Source organism: Triticum aestivum, chromosome 5A, assembly GCF_018294505.1.
Source record: "Triticum aestivum cultivar Chinese Spring chromosome 5A, IWGSC CS RefSeq v2.1, whole genome shotgun sequence".
Classification (NCBI taxonomy): Eukaryota; Viridiplantae; Streptophyta; class Magnoliopsida; order Poales; family Poaceae; genus Triticum; species Triticum aestivum.
The window spans coordinates 400,973,685-400,988,111 of record NC_057806.1 but is presented as its reverse complement, the minus strand read 5'-3'; the positions used below and the strand labels follow the sequence as shown (position 1 = coordinate 400,988,111).

Here is a 14,427-nt window from a genome sequence, read left to right as displayed (position 1 = left end):
ACAAGATCGTAGCTGAGGTAACAAGCTAAACGTCGAAGTCCACGTGGAACTACTAGTGAGACCGAAGTCTCTCTGCAAAAACATAAAATAGGCAAACGTGAGTACAAATGTACCCAGCAAGACTTACATCAGAACTAACTACATATGCATCATTATCAACAAAGGGGATGGTGGGGTTTAACTGCAGCAAGCCAGCTTTGACTCGGTGGCTATCCTAAACTACGACTGCAAGTAACCCTTTTGAGGTGGCGCACACGAGTCCACATATTCACCATATCAATACACCACTATGGATCCACTCCCGTCTCCCTACGAGAGCGCCATCCATAGCACTCACGCTTATCTTGCGTATTTTAGAGTATCCACTTTCACTTGTCTATGAACCGATATAAGCAACCCAGAAGTCCTTTACCGCGGACACGGCTATTCGAATAGATGATGTTAACCCTGCAGGGGTGTACTTCTTCATACATGTTTCCACCACTTAGCGTTTGCACACGACATGTGCTCGGCAGACTTCAAGCGAAAGCCGACGTGGGTGTAGACCACGACCTACCTAAACACTCAAGTCTCTAGTCCAGGTTTATCGCCTATTCGGGTTCCATCCATGAGGAGATCCGGCCGGAGTTTCGCTCACAGCCCCAAACGATGTGAACAGGGTTCCCGAGACACCAAACGGGTGCCCGGTACACCGTGCCACGTGCCTACCGCATCACAGCCCACCCCTCCGGTCAGCGCTGTGCACGGCCTCCAGCATACTACAAACACCAGAAACTACTTGCAACTCCTGTACAGAGGACAAGGGTGATTAAGAAGTCGAGTGGGGTCATATTTCAAGGCCCAATGTATGGTAGTAGCTGAGTCATGGATCACAAACACAGAACTCAGTTCCTAAGGACGGCTTCAATGAGACAACCCACCATGTACTCCTACATGGCCTCTCACCGCTACCTTTACCAAATCGTGTTCACACACTTAGCTCACACACAGTAGGACATGTTCACACGCCTCTGATTCATCCCCGATGAATCAGACCTGACTCAACTCTAAGCAGTAGCAGGCATGACAAACAAGCATGAATGAGTAGGCACATCAGGGCTCAAACAACTCCTACTCATGCTAGTGGGTTTCATCTATTTACTGTGGCAATGACAGGTCATGCAGAGGATAAAGGGGTTCAACTACCGCAGCATGTAACAGTTGAATCATTGTTGTCCTAATGCAGTAAAAGAGAGCAGGAGCGAGAGAGTAGGATTGTATCGGAATGAACAAGGGGGTTTTGCTTGCCTGGCACTTCTGAAGATAACATTGAGTCTTCATCAGTGTCAACGATCACATCGTCGGTACAACGTCTACCGAGGGGGAACAACACCGGCAAACACAGAAGAACACGATCAATGCAATGCACAATATGATGCATGCTATGACATGGCAATATGAATGTGTTTTGGGATAATGCACCTAGCTATGATTTAAATGAAGTTGGTTTGAATACATGATTCAAATTCCAACTCCATATATGGTTATTTAAATGCCATTTAATTGATTTGTGCTAAACAGCAGCTATAAGTTGTTCTAACATGCATGAAAATGGTACAAATGGATTCCTTGAATTTTTCTGATAATTTTTCATATATAATTTATTTAATTTGGAGTTACGGTTGAATTTCTATGATTTTTAGAAGTTTATACAATTTTCTGAAATTTCCTGAATTAAAATAAATCCAGAAAATGATCTAACTGCGTCAGCCTGACGCCAGCATGACGTCAGCGAGTCAACGGCCAGGTCCAGGTCAAACCTGACGTGCGGGGTCCACACGTTAGTGACACAGGAACTAATCCCTCGTTTACTCGGGCTTTGACCCGCTACGGGGCCCGCTGTCAGTGTCTGTTAGTGTGCTAATTGGGGGGATTAGCCGCTAATGGCAACGCCACGTCAGCGTCGCCGGATTAGGCGCCAGCGACCACATCTCGCGGCGGAGGCTCGCCGGAGTTGCGCTATGGGCTGCGGTTGGACGCGCGAAGAGCACCAGGAGGTAGCCCATGACCGCGTGCATCTAGGGAGACCAAGGGGAGGTGCGGGGGTGGCCGGGGTTCGCCGGAGTGGAGCCCGAGGCGGCCGGAGCTCGGGCGAGCTCGGGTTCGAGGCCACAGCGGCCTTGGCGACGCGGGGATAACACCTACGGTGTCTACGTGGTGCGGCGAGAACGTTGGACGCATGCCCGGGACCGAATGGTCACCGGAGCGTCATCGCCGACGAGCTTTGGCGGCGGCGCTGTCGGGTGAGAAAGGCACGGCGGCTACGGCATACTAGGGAGAAAACGGAGAAGGGGAGGAGGATCAGGAGCTCACAGCGGTTCCAGTAGGCGTCGAAGCGGGCTCGGGGAAGGTCGGAGCTGAGCGGGGCGGCGAGGCCGATCTCCGGCGGCCGAGGAGGGGAAAAGTGTCGGGGCGGCGCTTCGGGGCTCTTCCGGTCACGTGGCTCAGTGAGGGGGTTGGCGACGAGGTGCAGGAGCTCGGGAGCAGCTCGGGGCATCGTCGGAACGGCGGTGGTCGCGGCAACGGCGAACGGCGGCGATGGGCGTGTTCGGTGGCGAGAGAGAGGGGTCCAGGGGAGAGGATGAGGGCGCGGGAGAGTGAGGGAGAGAAGCAGGGAGGTGCATGGCGCCCGGGGGAGGCGTCCAGAGCGTCGAGGATGGAGAGCGGCAAGCAGGAGGTGGCTCGGCGCGTGCCGGCGTGCGGTGGCCACACGCCTCGCGCCCTTTTGGCGCGAGGTGGGAGACGGTGGTGGTTCGGTGGGCTGGGCCGCTGGAGGAGCTGGGCCAGGTAAGTGGGCGCCAGGTAAGTGGCTGGGCTTCTCTCTTTTATTTTTGTTTTTATTTATTTATTTTGTTCTGTGTTGTTTTAGTTTTGTAAAATACTAAACCATTTTATAAAATCCTGAAAATAGTTATGTGGCTAGAACTAAAATATACCAAACCACATAAAAATGTTCCAGTATTATTGGACATATATTATTTATATATCAAATATATATCCAATGCAAATAGTTATTGAATTAATTCAAAGGCCCAAAATAAATGTTTCAGTCACTCCAAAAATATTGGTTTGCATTTTATTCTTGCCAATATTTTTCAAAGCTGAAAAGGAACATTTCCTTGGAAACATTTGAAGCAATTTTTAATGTTGATCATCATTTTTTTTAAATGACTTCTGAGGCTCTCCAATTCCCCAATTCAAATTTAAAGAAATTTAGACATGATACATGGATGCAATGCCACTAGTTACAAGCAAGCTCTAGGGCTGTGACAGAATTAAGTAAAAAAGAAACAAATAAAAAGAAAATGGAAATTAGTAACTAAAACAATATAAAGAAAAGAGAGAAAGAAGGAGTCAGGAAGAAGAGGGGAGGCCCACGTGGGGCTGGGAGGCCCAGCCCACCTCCCCTCATCTCCCACCTCACGCTACAGGAGACCGGGGGAGGGCGTGGCGGCCATCCCACGGCCATGGCTGCCCCCCAGCCACGTGCGGCCATCCTCCCGGCCCCCTCGTTGATAAGGGCGCATCCCCGGCCCCCTACTAACCCTAGCGCCCCTTTCCCCTCCCTCGCCCCTCTCCCTCCCTGTCTCCCTCGTCGTCCGAAGCTCCATCGCCGCCGCCTCGTAGCCGTGCTCCGGGACCTCCTCGAGCCACGTGAAGACGACCAAGAGCTCCGCCGGCCTCATCTTCGTCGATCCCAAGCAGAAACTCAAGCAGGGGAGTGCTGCATCGCCGCCATCGAGGCACCTTCTCCGCGCACGGCCGCGGCCCCTCGCCGCCGATTGTGTCTCTGTCGAGCCGTCCCCGGCCTCCCCGAGTGCGTCACCGAGCTCCGTGGTGAGCCTCGCTTCCTCCTGCCTTGTTACCGTTTGTTTCGGTCGTTGTTTGCCGACTCCCGTAGCTCGTCGTGGTCGCCATGGCCGGACGTCGCCCTGCACGCGCTCGCCCGGGCCCTCTGGACGCGCCATTCTGCACGTAGCCCCACCGCCGCCGTGCCTCGCTTGCCTCGCGCCGCTGCTGCACCACCGCCCCGGCGACCCCCTGCCTAGCGCTCGCGCCGCCGGCTGCCGCAGCTGCCGTTGCCTACAGCTGCTGCTGCTTTGCTTTGTGCTGCTGCTGCTTGATGCTCCCCTGCCAACGCTGCTAGTTGTTGCTGCCACTAGATGCTGCTCATGTCACTGCTGCTCTTGGTCTGCTGCTATGGTGCTAGCTACTGTTGCTTGCCGATACCGCTGCCGCTGCTAGTGCTCCGTTGCTGTTGCTGCTTGTAGCTAGCGCCACTTCCCACCGCTGCTGCTGGCCATGGCAAAGGCCATGGCCGTGGTGTGTGTGCGCAGCGTGTGTGTGTTGCCATGGCCGTGGTGTGTGTGCGCAGCGTGTGTGTGTGTGAGTCTACTGTGTGTGTTCGTGTGTGCCATGGCCGAGCGCCCGTGCAAGTGTGGCGTGTGTTGTGTGCGCGTGAGTGTGTGCGTTGTGTGTGTGTGTTCTGTAGGTGTGTGTGATGTGTGTACCGTGTCTGTGTGTGGCCGTGTGTGGGGCTACCCCAAATTAGTTTAGGTCTAATTTAATTCATAGATTAGTTTTAGGATTACTTTTGCTGTTTAGCTAGTAGTATTAATTAGTGCTAAGTTACTTTAGTAGTAGATGACATGTGGGTCCTTATTTAGATAAGTTAGGTTCATTTATTTGTTTAGGATTAGGAAAATAGTCTATGGCTTGTGGGCCACACCTACCCTTTTGACTAGGTCAATTCGGATTAAATAAATGCAGGAATTCTAGAATATTGTTAAAATTTAAAAATCAATATAAAATAATCCGTAACTCGGATGAAAACATTTTGTACATGAAAGTTGGTCAGAACAACGAGACGAATCCGGGTACGCAGTCTGTTCGTCCACCACACATCCCTAGCATAGTGAACACGCAACTTTCCCTCTCCGGTTCATCTGTCTGAAAACGCGAAACACCGGGGATACTTTCCCGGTTGTTTCCCCCCTTCGCCGGTATCACCTCCTACCGCGTTAGGGCACGCCTAGCACCGCTCGTTGTCATGTCTTGCATCGTTATGTATGTGTTTGCATTGTATTCATTGTTTCTTCCCCCTCTTCTCTCCGGTAGACTACGAGACTGACGCCGCTGCTGGTGCCCCGATCAACTACATTGTTGACATTCCCTACTTGCCAGAGCAACCAGGCAAGCCCCCCCCTTTGATCATCAGATATAGCCTACTCTTCTCTCTACTTCTTGCATTAGAGTAGTGTAGCATGTTGCTGCTTTCCGTTAATCCTATCATGATGCATAGCCTATCCTTGCTACTACTGTTGTTACCTTTACCTGCAATCCTAATGCTTAGTATATGATGCTAGTTTATCATAAGTGGCCCTACATTCTTGTCCGTCTGCCATGTTATACTATCGGGTCGTGATCACTTGGGAGGTGATCACGGGTATATACTATATACTTTATACATGATACATGTGGTGACTAGAGTCGGGTCGGCTCGTAGAGTACCCGTGAGTGATTCACAGATTGGGGGCTGAAAGGACCTTTGTCCCGACGGCCCTCTGGGTGGATCTTTGTGGCGGAGCGACATGGCAGGTTGAGACCACCTAGGTGAGAGGTGGGCCTGGCCCTGGTCGGCGTTCGCGGTTACTTCAAAATAACACGCTTAACGAGATCTGGGTACTTGATCTGAGTGTGGCTACTGCCCTATACGCATTAACCAACTACACAGGAACAGTTATGGGCACTCGACGTCGTGGTATCAGTCGAAGCCTTCGTGACGTCAGCGACTGAGCGGCGCGCCGGGTTGGACTGGAACGCCTGCTCTTGTATAAGGGAGGCTAGGTCTGCTCACCGGCCGCGTACGCAACGTGCAGGTGTGCAATGGGCGATGGGCCCAGACCCCTGCGCCATAGGATTTAGATCGGCATGCTGACTGATGTCTACTACACAACCTTCTTCTTGTAGACGTTGTTGGGCCTCCAAGTGTAGAGGTTTGTAGGACAGTAGCAAATTTCCCTCAAGTGGATGACCTAAGGTTTATCAATCCGTAGGAGGCGTAGGATGAAGATGGTCTCTCTCAAGCAACCCTGCAATCAAATAACAAAGAGTCTCTTGTGTCCCCAACACACCCAATACAATGGTAAATTATAAAGGTGCACTAGTTCGGTGAAGAGATGGTGATACAAGTGGTATATGGATAGTAGATAAAGGTATTTGTAATCTAAAATAATAAAAACAGTAAGGTAACGAATGATAAAAGTGAGCGTAAACGGTATTGCAATGTGTGGAAACAAGGCCTAGGGCTCATACTTTCACTAGTGTAAGTCCTTTCAACAATACTAACATAATTGGATTATAAAACTATCCCTCAACATGCAACAAAGAGTCACTCCAAAGTCACTAATAGCGGAGAACGAACGAAAAGATTATGGTAGGGTACGAAACCACCTCAAAGTTATTCTTTCCAATCAATCCGTTGGGCTATTCCTATAAGTGTCACAAACAGTCCTAGAGTTCGTACTAGAATAACACCTTAAGATACAGATCAACCAAAACCCTAATGTCACCTGGATACTCCAATGTCACCTCAAGTATCCGTGGGCATGATTATACGATATGCATCACACAATCTTAGATTCATCTATTCAACCAACACAAAGGACCTCAAAGAGTGCCCCAAAGTTCTACCGGAGAATCACGACGAAAATGTGTGCCAACCCCTATGCATAGGTTCATGGGCGGAACCCGCAAGTTGGTCACCAAAACATACATCAAGTGAACCACGTGATATCCCATTGTCACCACAGATATCCATGACAAGACATACATCAAGTGTTCTCAAATCTTTAAAAACTCAATCCGATAAGATAACTTCAAAGGGAAAACTCAATTCATTACAAGAGAGTAGAGGGAGGAGAAAACATCATAGGATCCAACTATAATAGCAAAGCTCGCGATACATCAAGATCGCATCATCTCAAGAACACGAGAGAGAGAGATCAAACACATAGCTACTGGTACATACCCTCAGCCCCGAGGGAGAACTACTCTCTCCTCGTCATGGAGAGCACCGGGATGATGAAGATGGCCACCGGAGAGGGATTCCCCCTCTGGCAGGTGCCGGAACGGGTCTAGATTGGCTTTCGGTGGCTACGGAGACTTCTGGTGGCGGAACTCCCGATCTATTCTCAGTTCTGGAAGTTTTAGGATACGTGGGTATATATGGGTGAAAGGAGTACGTTGGTGGACCGAAGGGGTGGCCACGAGACAGGGGGGCGCGCCTAGGGGGGTGGGCGCGCCCCTACCCTCGTGAGCTCCTCCTTCATCTTCTGACGTAGGGTCCAAGTCTATCTGGTAGGTTTCCTTCCAAAAATAACTTCTCTAGTTGATTTTGTTCCGTTTCAACTCCGTTTGATATTCCTTTTCTTCGAAACACTGAAATAGGCATAAAACAACAAATCTGGGCTGGGCTTCCGGTTAATAGGTTAGTCCCAAAAATAATATAAAAGTGGAAAATAAAGCCCAATATTGCTCAAAACAGTAGATAATATAGCATGGAGCAATCAATAATTATAGATACATTGGAGACGTATCAAGCATCCCCAAGCTTAATTCCTGCTCGTTCTCGAGTAGGTAAATGATAAAAAGATAATTTTTGATGTGGAATGCTAGCTGGCATAATTTCAATATAATTCTTCTTAATTGTGGTATGAATATTCAGATCCGAAAGATTCAAGACAAAAGTTCATATTGACATAAAAATGATAATACTTCAAGCATACTAACTAAGCAATTGTGTCTTCTCAAAATAACATGACCAAAGGAAGTTCATTCCTACAAAATCATATAGTTTAGTCATGTTTCATTTTCGTCACACAAGAATGCTCTCATCATACACAACCCCGATGACAAGCCAAGCAATTGTTTCATACTTTAATAATCTCAAACTCATAAATTTTCACGCAATACATGAGCGCGAGCCATGGATATAGCACTATGGGTGGAATAGAATAATGAGGGGATTATGTGGAGAAGACAAAAAGGAGAAAGTCTCACATCAACGAGGCTAATCAATGGGCTATGGAGATGCCCACCGATTGATGTTAATGCAAGGAGTAGGGATTGCCATGCAACGGATGCACTAGGGCTATAAATGTATGAAAGCTCAACAAAAGAAACTAGTGGGTGTGCATCCAACTTGCTTGTTCATGAAGACCTAGGGCACTTGAGGAGGCCCATTGTTGGAATATACAAGCCAAATTCTATAATGAAAAATTCCCACTATATATGTGAAAGTGACAAAATAAGAGACTCTCTATCATAAAGATCATGGTGCTATTTTGAAGCACAAGTGTGGAAAAAGGATAGTAGCATTGTCCCTTTTTTATTTTTTTCTCTCATTTTTTGGGCCTTTTATTTTTTATGGCCTTTCTCTTTTTGGGGGGCCTTCTCTTTTTTTGGGCCTTCTTTTTTTATGGCCTTTCTCCTTTTTTATGGCCTTTCTCTCTTCTTTTTTTATTTATTCCTCACTTGGGATAATACTCTAATAATGATGATCAACACACTTCTATTTATTTATAACTCAATGATTACAACTCGATACTAGAACAAAGATGACTCTATATGAATGCCTCCGGCGGTGTACCAGGATGTGCAATGAATCAAGAGTGACAAGTATGAAAGAATTATGAACGGTGGCTTTGCCACAAATACTATGTCAACTACATGATCATGCTAGCAATATGACAATGATGAATGTGTCATGATAAACTAGATGGTGGAAAGTTGCATGGCAATATATCTCGGAATGGCTATGGAAATGCCATAATAGATAGGTATGGTGGCTGTTTTGAGGAAGATATAAGGAGGTTTATGTGTGACAGAGCGTATCATATCACGGGGTTTGGATGCATCGGCGAAGTTTGCGCCAACTCTCAATGTGAGAAAGGGCAATGCACGGTATCGAAGAGGCTAGCAAGGATGGAAGGGTGAGAGTGCGTATAATCCATGGACTCAGCATTAGTCATAAAGAACTCACATACTTATTGCAAAAATCTACAAGTCATCAAAAACCTCGGTACTACGCGCATGCTCCTAGGGGGATAGATTGGTAGGAAAAGACCATCGCTCGTCCCCGACCGCCACTCATAAGGAGGACAATCAAATAACACTCATGTTTCAAATTTGTTACACAACGTTTACCATATGTGGATGCTACGGGACTTGCAAACTTTAACACAAGCATTTCTCAAATTCACAACTACTCAACTAGCACGACTTGGATATTATTACCTCCATATCTCAAAACAATCATCAAGCATCAAACTTCTCTTAGTATTCAATACTCTATATGAAAGTTTTTACTAATCTTAAATACCTAGCATATTAGGATTTTAAGCAAATTACCATGCTATTTAAGACTCTCAAAATAATCTAAGTGAAGCATGAGAGTTCATCTATTTCTTCAAAATAAAACTACCACCATGCTCTAAAAGATATAAGTGAAGCATTGGAGCAAATGACAAACTACTCCGAAAGATATAAGTGAAGATCAATGAGTAGTTGAATAATTATGCAACCATGTGAAGACTCTCTAACATTTAATAATTTCAGATCTTGGTATTTTATTCAAACAGCAAGCAAAGCAAAACAAAATGGCATCTACAGATAGCAAACATTATGTGAAGAAGCAAAAACTTAGGATCAACCGATACTAACCGATAGTTGTTGAAGAAGAAAGGTGGGATGACAACCAGGACATCCCCAAGCTTAGACGCTTGAGACTTCTTGAAATATTATCTTGGGGTGCCTTGGGCATCCCCAAGCTTGAGCTTTTGTGTCTCCTTAATTCCTCTCATATCACGGTCTCTCTAAATCTCAAAAGCTTCATTCACACAAAACTCAATAAGGACTCGTGAGATAGGTTAGTATAAACCATTGCAAAAACCTTATCATAATCTATTGTAGAAAATCACTAAAATTATTATTAAACATTTCATACTAAATTCCTATGCATATTCAATAGTCCTATCCTCAAATAGAATCATTAAAGAAGCAAACATATGTAAACAATGCAAACATAACAGCAATCTACCTAAACATGATAATCTGTAAAGAATGCTGCAACATCCATACTTCCCTAACTCCAAAAATTATGAAAGAAAATTCCCGCTGTATTAAATTTATCAGAGCTTAATATGCAAAATGTTTCAATATTTTATCACATTCTGACTTTTCTAGGGAATTATTGCAACAGCGGTAAACTTTCTGTTTTCAAACAGCAACATGTGTACTTCCAAAATAGGCATAGTAAAGGCTATCAATGCCACTTTTATTGAAATAAAAGATGCAATTTTTTTTTCTAAATAACAACAAGCAAATCCTAACAAAATAAATTGACGCTCCAAGCAAAACACATATCATGTGGTGAATAAAAATATAGCTCCAAGTAAAGTTACCGATGAACGAAGACGAAAGAGGGGATGCCTTCCGGGGCATCCCCAAGCTTAGACTCTTGGCTATACTTGAATATTATCTTGGGGTGCCTTGGGCATCCCCAAGCTTAGGCTCTTGCCATTCCTTATTCCATAGTCCATCGAATCCTTACCCAAAACTTGAAAACTTCACAACACAAAACTTAACAGAAAACTCGAAGCTCCGTTAGTGTAAGAAAATAAATCACCACTTCAAGGTACTGTAATGAACTCATTATTTATTTATATTGGTGTTAAACCTACTGTATTCCAACTTATCTATGGTTCATACCCTCCGATACTACTCATAGATTCATCAAAATAAGCAAACAACACACGAAAAACAGAATCTGTCAAAAACAGAACAGTCTGTAGTAATCTGGATCAAACGTATACTTCTGGAACTCATAAAATTCTCAAATAAATTTCTGGACCTGAGGAATTTATCTATTAATCATCTTCAAAAATAATTAACTAAATAGCACTCTCCAAATAAAAATGGCAGTAGTTCTCGTGAGCGCTAAAGTTTCTGTTTTTTTACAGCATGATCAACAAGACTTTCCCCAAGTCTTCCCAAAGGTTCTACTTGGCACAAACACTAATTAAAAGTATAAAACCACATCTAAACAGAGGCTAGATGAATTATTTATTACTAAACAGGAACAAAAAGCAAGTAACTAAAATAAAATTGGGTTGCCTCCCAACAAGCGCTATTGTTTAACGCCCCTAGCTAGGCATGATGATTTCAATGATGCTTACATAAAAGATAAGAATTGAAATATAAAGAGAGCATGATGAAGAATATGACTAGCACATTTAAGTCTAACATACTTCCTATGCATAGGGATTTTGTGAGCAAACAACTTGTGGGAACAATAATCAACTTGCATAGGAAGGTAAAACAAGCATAACTTCAAAAATTTAAGCACATAGAGAGGAAACTTGATATTATTGCAATTCCTAAAAGCATATATTCCTCCCTCATAATAATTTTCAGTAGCATCATGAATGAATTCAACAATATAACCAGCACTTAAAGCATTCTTTTCATGATCCACAAGCATAGAAAATTTACTACTCTCCACATAAGCAAAATTCTTCTCTTGAATAGTAGTGGGAGCAAACTCAACAAAGTAACTATCAAGGGATTGAAAATTGAAATCAAGATGACAAGTTTCATTGTTATCATTATTCTTTATAGCATATGTGTCATCACAATAATCATCATAGATAGGAGGCATGCTTTCATCATAATAAATTTGCTCGTCAAAACTTGGGGGACAAAAAATATCATCTTCATCAAACATAGCTTCCCCAAGCTTGTGACTTTGCATATCATTAGCATCATGGATATTCAAGGAATTCATACTAACAATATTGCAATCATGCTCATCATTCAAAGATTTAGTGCCAAGTATTTTATAGATTTCTTCTTTTAGCACTTGAGCACAATTATCCTTTCCATCATACTCACGAAAGATATTAAAAAGGTGAAGCGTATGAGACAAACTCAATTCCATTTTTTTGTAATTTTCTTTTATAAACTAAACTAGTGATTGTTGGGGAACGTAGCAGAAATTCAAAATTTTCTACGCATCACCAAGATCAATCTATGGAGTAATCTAGCAATAAGGGGAAGGAGAGTGCATCTACATACCCTTGTAGATCGCTAAGCGGAAGCGTTCAAGTGAACGGGGTTGATGGAGTCGTACTCGTCGTGATTCAAATCATCGGAGATCCTAGTGCCGAACGGACGGCACCTCTGCGTTCAACACACGTGTAGCCTGGTGACGTCTCCTACGCCCTGATCTAGCAAGGGGAGAAGGAGAGGTTGGGGAAGACTCCATCTAGCAGCAGCACGACGGCGTGGTGGTGGTGGAGGAGCGTGGCAATCCTGCAGGGCTTCGCCAAGCACCGCGGGAGAGGAGGAGGGAGAGAGGCAGGGCTGTGCCATGGAGAGGTCAAAACTCATGTGTTGGCAGCCCCAAAGTCCTCAAGTATATACAGGGGAGAGGGAGGGGGGTGCGCCCCCTTTAGGGTTTCCACCCCAAGGGGTGCGGCAGCCCCAAACCCATCTAGGGTGGCGGCCAAGGGGGGAGAGGGGGAAACTTGCCCCCCAAGCTAGGTGGAGGCGCCCCCTCCCCAAACCCTAGGCGCCTTGGGCCCTTGTGGGGGGGTGCACCAGCCCACCTGGGGCTGGTCCCCTCCCACACTTGGCCCATGCAGCCCTCCGGGGCTGGTGGCCCCACTTGGTGGACCACCGGGACCCTCCCGGTGGTCCCCGTACATTACCGATAAAACTCGAAACTTTTTCGGCGACCAAAACAGGACTTCCCATATATAAATATTTACCTCCGGACCATTCCGGAACTCCTCGTGACATCCGGGATCTCATCCGGGACTCCGAACAACATTCGGTAACCACGTATATCTATTCCCTATAACCCTAGCATCATCGAACCTAAAGTGTGTAGACCCTACGGGTTCGGGAACCATGCAGACATGACCGAGACAACTCTCCGGCCAATAACCAACAGCGGGATCTGGATACCCATGTTGGCTCCCACATGTTCCACGATGATCTCATCGGATGAACCACGATGTCAAGGACTTAATCAATCCCGTATACAATTCCCTTTGTCTAGTGGTACGATACTTGCCCGAGATTCGATCGTCGGTATCCCGATACCTTGTTCAATCTCGTTACCGGCAAGTCTCTTTACTCGTTCCGTAACACATCATCATGTGATTAGCTCCTTGGTCACATTGTGCACATTATGATGATGTCCTACCGAGTGGGCCCAGAGATACCTCTCCGTTACACGGAGTGACAAATCCTAGTCTCGATTCGTGCCAACCCAACAGATACTTTCGGAGATACCTGTAGTGTACCTTTATAGCCACCCAGTTACATTGCGACGTTTGGCACACCCAAAGCACTCCTACGGTATCCGGGAGTTGCACAATCTCATGGTCTAAGGGAATGATACTTGACATTAGAAAAGCTTTAGCATACGAACTACACGATCTTTTGTGCTAGGCTTAGGATTGGGTCTTGTCCATCACATCATTCTCCTCATGATGTGATCCTGTTATCAACGACATCCAATGTCCATGGTCAGGAAACTGTAACCATCTATTGATCAACGAGCTAGTCAACTAGAGGCTTACTAGGGACATGGTGTTGTCTATGTATCCACACATGTATCTGAGTTTCCTATCAATACAATTCTAGCATGGATAATAAACGATTATCATGAACAATGAAATATATAATAATAACTAATTTGTTATTGCCTCTAGGGCATATTTCCAACAGTCTCCCACTTGCACTAGAGTCAATAATCTAGTTCACATCGCCATGTGATTAACACTCACAGGTCACATCGCCACGTGACCAACATCCAAAGAGTTTACTAGAGTCACTAATCTAGTTCACATCACTATGTGATTAATACTCAATGAGTTCTGGGTTTGATCATGTTATGCTTGTGAGAGAGGTTGTAGTCAACGGGTCTTGCCATATTCAGATCCCTATGTACTTCGCAAAACTTTATGTCATATCATAGATGCTGCTACCATGTTCCACTTGGAGCTATTCCAAATTGTTGCTCCATTATACGTATTCGGTATCTCTACTCAGAGCTATCCGGATAGGTGTTAAGCTTGCATCGACATAACTCTTTACGTCGAACTCTTTATCACCTCCATAACCGAGAAACATTTCCTTATTCCTCTAAGGATAATTTTGACCGCTATCTGGTGATCTACTCCTAGATCACCTTTGTACCCTCTTGCCAGACATGTGGCAAGTCACACATCTGGTGCGGTACTCAGCATGGCATACCGTATAGAGCCTATGACAAAAGCATAGGGGACGACCTTCGTCCTTCTTCTTTCTTCTGCCATG

At 45.3% G+C, this 14,427-nt stretch overlaps 1 protein-coding gene across 1 annotated transcript in view; it reads left to right on the top strand.

Annotated features, from left to right (window-relative positions):
• The first annotated feature begins 3,385 nt into the window (after positions 1 to 3,385).
• Positions 3,386 to 14,427, top strand: part of LOC123101330 (uncharacterized) — a 49,049-nt gene continuing 38,007 nt past the window's right edge. The window contains exons 1-2 of the mRNA XM_044522829.1: positions 3,386 to 3,876; positions 5,158 to 5,232. Coding sequence (XP_044378764.1) covers positions 3,507 to 3,876; positions 5,158 to 5,232 — 445 coding nt within the window. The 5' untranslated portion in view covers positions 3,386 to 3,506. The remainder of the gene's footprint in view (positions 3,877 to 5,157; positions 5,233 to 14,427) is intronic.